The sequence below is a fragment of the Procambarus clarkii genome, chromosome 56, assembly GCF_040958095.1.
Source record: "Procambarus clarkii isolate CNS0578487 chromosome 56, FALCON_Pclarkii_2.0, whole genome shotgun sequence".
Taxonomy (NCBI): domain Eukaryota; kingdom Metazoa; phylum Arthropoda; class Malacostraca; order Decapoda; family Cambaridae; genus Procambarus; species Procambarus clarkii.
Genome location: NC_091205.1, coordinates 136682 through 138408, shown reverse-complemented (window position 1 = coordinate 138408; position 1727 = coordinate 136682). Strand labels below are relative to the sequence as shown.

General features: G+C 42.0%; 1 protein-coding gene across 1 annotated transcript; it reads right to left on the bottom strand.

The window, feature by feature from the left end:
- Positions 1-791: 791 nt before the first annotated feature.
- Positions 792-1423, bottom strand: LOC138353039 (uncharacterized). The gene is made up of 2 exons (XM_069305675.1): positions 1278-1423; positions 792-1014 (listed from the first exon to the last, which is right to left on the bottom strand). Exons 1-2 carry the CDS (start codon positions 1421-1423, stop codon positions 792-794), a joined length of 369 nt encoding a protein of 122 aa, XP_069161776.1.
- Between the last annotated feature and the right edge of the window lie 304 nt (positions 1424-1727).

The following is a 1727-nucleotide window of genomic DNA, read 5'->3' as shown; positions in this document are numbered from 1 at the left end:
CCAATCTTACACCTAGCAGTAAGGCTGTTAATTCCACTTGTGGCAAAGATCTTTTCTTTAAAGGTGCCACTCTGGCCTTTGGTGTGAGCAAATTGGCTTGCCCATTTGAGACCAGGTAAGCAACTGTGCCATAAGCCTTTCCTTGAGGAATCACAAAATACATGTAGCTTAATTGGTTCTTTTTCATTTACTACTGTGTTCTAAGGGAATTTGACAGACTCTTGGATACTTAAATTTTTCACTAGCCCTTGCCATTTTTCTTGTAAGGTAGGTGTTAGAAGATCATCCCAGCCTATCTTTTGTTGCCAACATTCCTGCATAATCAACTTTCCATTAATTAAGATTGGACTTAATAGTCCCAATGGGTCGAACGGTTTGCTGACTTGTGAGAGTAATTTTCTCATTGTTAACTTAGTGGTATCTGGCTCCACCCTCTTGATAGTCAACTTATCTGTTGTCGTATCCCATTTGACGCCTAGTACTTTTGTCCTCTCGGGTACCTGGTAGTCGGGAAATTCAGTTGCGATCCATTGATTTTATTTGGCATTGTTGGAGATCAACGACTGGAGAGGAATATTTGCTCCCATTAATTCTCAATTGGCCTCGTGGTATATGTTCTGCAGTTCACTCTCACTGCTGGATGTTCCTTGGAAATTGTCCACATTCAAGTTATTGCTAATTTCTGTTTTGTTTGGGCTATTGGACTTCTTCAAGTGCATATCTAAGGTAGCTTGAAGCAGAAACGGTGAAGATGTGGCTCCAAACAAAACAGACGCAAACATGTAAGTGATTCATTCACTGTTTGGATCGTTAGGATCCTCGATCCATAGGAACTTTGTGTAGTTCCGGTCTTCTTCTTGGAGACCTACCCTAAGGAAAGCCTTGCTGATGTCGGCCGTATATGCATCAGTCCCGATGTGAAACTTTAACAGCATGTCGTATAGCCTTTGTGTCAGGCTAGGTCCAGTTTGAAGGCAGTCATTTAACGAAACACTACTCTGCCTTGTCTTAGCGCTGCAATTAAATACTTTCCGTAATGAGGTAGTAGTAGAATTTTTCAGTACAGGGTGGTGTGGCAGGTAGTACCCTTCCTTTGGGTTATCATTTGTAACAACTTCGATAAATTTGTCATCGAGCTGCTTCTGTATTATTTCATGATACAACTTCAAGTTCTCAGGATGTCTTTGTAAGCGCAACACCTGTGATCGTAATTGGTTTTGTGCCATAAAATGCTTGACAGGTAGCTGAGGGTGATTCAGCTTCTATGGTAACCTGACCCAGTATTGATTATCTCTGTAGATAACTGGTCCAGGTATTGTTTGTAAGTCCAGTCGTCATCTGGGCTAGGCTGTTTAGGGACAATGCCGAGAGTTGCCAGGTCCCATAGTTTATGAACAGGGGGATCAAGCTCATCCTCGGACATGTAGTGGAGACTGTTCTCCTAGTCATGCAACCATTACTGGGTTGGCACGTTGGTGGTCTACAGGTGCTGGTTGCTTCAGTCTTAATACTGGGTCTGTTAGCAAATAGCCACTTGCAGATGGTAACGAGTTCATTCCTTGTTTCTCTTCCTTTCCTTTGATAAACTTATGGTAGACATCTGATCCCATAAGGATTCCAATATTCGAAAGGATGTCTGATGTGATTTTGTCAGCCAATTTGATTCCCTTTTCTTTCAGGAATTTAGCTGTTGTCCTTAGACCATATACATACAGGTCTGTTGGGAA

Bases quoted from the DNA above. Each gene is read 5' to 3' on its own strand.
- LOC138353039 (XM_069305675.1), bottom strand. From the start codon at position 1,423: ATGTCCGAGGATGAGCTTGATCCCCCTGTTCATAAACTATGGGACCTG. The intron at 1,015-1,277 runs GTCAGGTTACCA...ATTTAATTGCAG, and splicing joins ACAGAGATAATCAATACTGG to CGCTAAGACAAGGCAGAGTA.